At 32.9% G+C, this 2,526-nt stretch overlaps 1 protein-coding gene across 1 annotated transcript; it reads right to left on the bottom strand.

Moving 5' to 3' along the window:
* Nucleotides 1–574: 574 nt before the first annotated feature.
* On the bottom strand, nt 575–2,141 carry LOC139863754 (cyclin-D5-1-like). Its single transcript, XM_071852360.1, has 5 exons — nt 1,896–2,141; nt 1,724–1,810; nt 1,145–1,443; nt 830–965; nt 575–736 (listed from the first exon to the last, which is right to left on the bottom strand). Exons 1-5 carry the CDS (start codon nt 2,139–2,141, stop codon nt 575–577), a joined length of 930 nt encoding a protein of 309 aa, XP_071708461.1.
* Nucleotides 2,142–2,526: the final 385 nt, after the last annotated feature.

The raw sequence follows: 2,526 nt of genomic DNA, 5'->3' as shown, positions 1-2,526 counted from the left end.
TTTTTTTCTACGAGTTAAATTTTGTATTATCTTCATATTGATTATATAATATATAAATTTTTTATACCTGGTTTGGCTTTATTTATTGAGGCAATAACAAGCGTCGATTCATTGACGACTTGACTGCTGCATGGAGCCTAAATTGAACCCCAAGCATGCTTTAAAACCCACGAAAATTTGATCTCTCCATTTTCACGGCATCTCAATTCATCCCTTTTTTTTTTTGCCGGAGGTCCTCTCGGAAGCAATCTCTACTCTGGATTAGAGAGGGAGATGACTTTCTCTTTCGGTGGGTGGAGAACTTTTTCTCAACTCGTGGTTAGAGAGACGACTTCTCTTCTATTCTAGGGTAGAGGAAAAATTGTCTACATCTCACCTCCCCATACCTCGCATACGCGAGATTGGGTATTGTTGTTGTATTTAATCATACCATATGTTGGTAGATTAGTATTCCCAAAATGATCTTTATTAGGTCAAGATCACCCAATCAAATTCAATCAACGAATCAATGCCATTTAAACGTAACGCTACACTACTACAATTGCCTACTCATCTTCTGCAACGGGTATTTTGTTCAAATCCATGGGATACACAAAGAACCACCACTGCTCTTAGTGCCAAGATTGGACGAACGGCTCCAACGATTTCTCGATAAACCATAAGTAACTAATTCAGGATTGTTATTCTTTTTCGGCTCAATAGCCTTCAAAAGATTGTAACAATTATATAAACATTCCTGCTTGAAAACAGACAAGTAAAATGTCAATATTAAGACAAGAGCAACTGATCTTAGAACAAACAAATTTATGATAATATTAAAAACACTTGCTTTTTCAATAGAATGATGTGATGACACAACACCAATCTTGAACTCCAATGTGTTTCTTTTAACTTGATCATCACAGGCTAATAAAACCGCCGCTGCTGCAACGACGGATGGCCTATGGTCCATCAAATTAACCTCTGAAAAAGTTGAAACAAGACAAACATATTAACAATTTCAAAACTTTAAAAGAATCCCAAATCAAATCAAGCATAAAGATTGGAACTTTATCAATTATCATACCTTTTGGAAAAATCAAGAATTAGTCCAATAACTTTGGAGACTAAAAACTCATTGGAACTTTATCAATTATCATACCTTTTGGAAAAATCAAGAATTAGTCCAATAACTTTGGAGACTAAAAACTCATTACATTCATCATATTCATCACAAATCAAAGACAAAAAGTGGTGAATGTAATCAAATGGAGTGATGCAACACATTCTCCATTCTAATGTAGTCAAAACCATCAATTCCATTCTTTGAATTACACTATTTTCAGAAGTGTAATCTTGTTGTGCTTGAAAGTTTGACAATGGTGGCACAATTTGTTCCTCCATTTTTGCAGCCAAAGATAAGCATGCAATGCTCGACAACTGAACAGCCCATTCTTTCCCATTCTACAAAGATAATCAATTCATTACCATTAACAAAATCCAATACTTTGACTTTCAAGTCAAACAAACTACTTTCAACTTCACAATTCATATACATCATTTTAACCTATGAAAAAAAAAATAAAAAAATCTTGAACATCAAACAACATAGATTACTGTAACCCCATAAATAATAGTAATTGAATAATCACAGCAAAACAAAAAAGATCATGACTTTGATAAAAACAAGTTTGACCCTAAAAGTCAACAGTAATCAAAAACTGTCAAACACACAAAAGCTTACATCAATAGGTCTCTTTGAATTGAATCGGTCAAAGTATGTCAAAGAAAGATAAGCTGTACGGAAATGAAACCCCAAAATTTCCCTAGTCTGCATGAAATTATCAAAAATCAATAATTTTTAAAACACCCAAAAACATCATATAACATATATCATATAATTATATAATACATACACTGAAAATCCAATTAACGGCATCTAATCGATCACACTTAAACCACTTTTTATAACTGTAATCATCGCAAACAAAACCATGACAATAATCGCTTGATTTGGATTCTTTTTGGATCAAAGATCGTATAAACTGATCGTCTTCAGATTTATGTTGTGATGAAACTTTGAGTTTGATTTCATTTAAAGATGAATCGTCTTCTTCACATAGTAGTGAAAATGTAGTAGTAGTAGGATCTGGTGGGTTCATATTTTAAAAAGAAACCCAATAGATAGATAGATAGGGATGTGATTGTGTGGTGGTGTTGATAAATTTTGTTGTTGGATTGAGGAAATCTTAGAGCAAGAAATGGCGCCAAATGAGGTGATTAGTGAGTAGCTATTTTGGTGCCGCCAATTTTTGGTCGTCAGTTTTATAGCAAAACTTGTGTGTTGGGAAGTTTTATTAGAACATTTGTAACCTTTGACGTGACGTGATAATCTCAAGAAATGAAGTTTTTTTAATGGTGAGTTTTAAATTTGTGATAGGTGATATGGTAAAATATTATTGGTAATTGGGTATAAAATATATTAATTAATAATATATAAATATTAATGCTGAAATCTGATTGGTCCATCATTCCTGACGCCTACCT

Source organism: Rutidosis leptorrhynchoides, chromosome 8 (assembly GCF_046630445.1).
Source record: "Rutidosis leptorrhynchoides isolate AG116_Rl617_1_P2 chromosome 8, CSIRO_AGI_Rlap_v1, whole genome shotgun sequence".
Lineage (NCBI taxonomy): Eukaryota > Viridiplantae > Streptophyta > Magnoliopsida > Asterales > Asteraceae > Rutidosis > Rutidosis leptorrhynchoides.
Note: the sequence above shows the minus strand (reverse complement) of the source record. Positions and strands in the feature narration are given on the sequence as shown.

What these genes read in the sequence shown, in the direction of transcription:
- LOC139863754 (XM_071852360.1), bottom strand. Translation starts at nt 2,141, where the DNA reads ATGAACCCACCAGATCCTACTACTACTACATTTTCACTACTATGTGAA. An exon ending in CTAATTCTTGATTTTTCCAA is followed by an intron (nt 966 to 1,144) that starts AAGGTATGATAA and finishes TTCAACTTTTTC; the next exon opens with AGAGGTTAATTTGATGGACC. An exon ending in CACATCATTCTATTGAAAAA is followed by an intron (nt 737 to 829) that starts GCAAGTGTTTTT and finishes GTTTTCAAGCAG; the next exon opens with GAATGTTTATATAATTGTTA.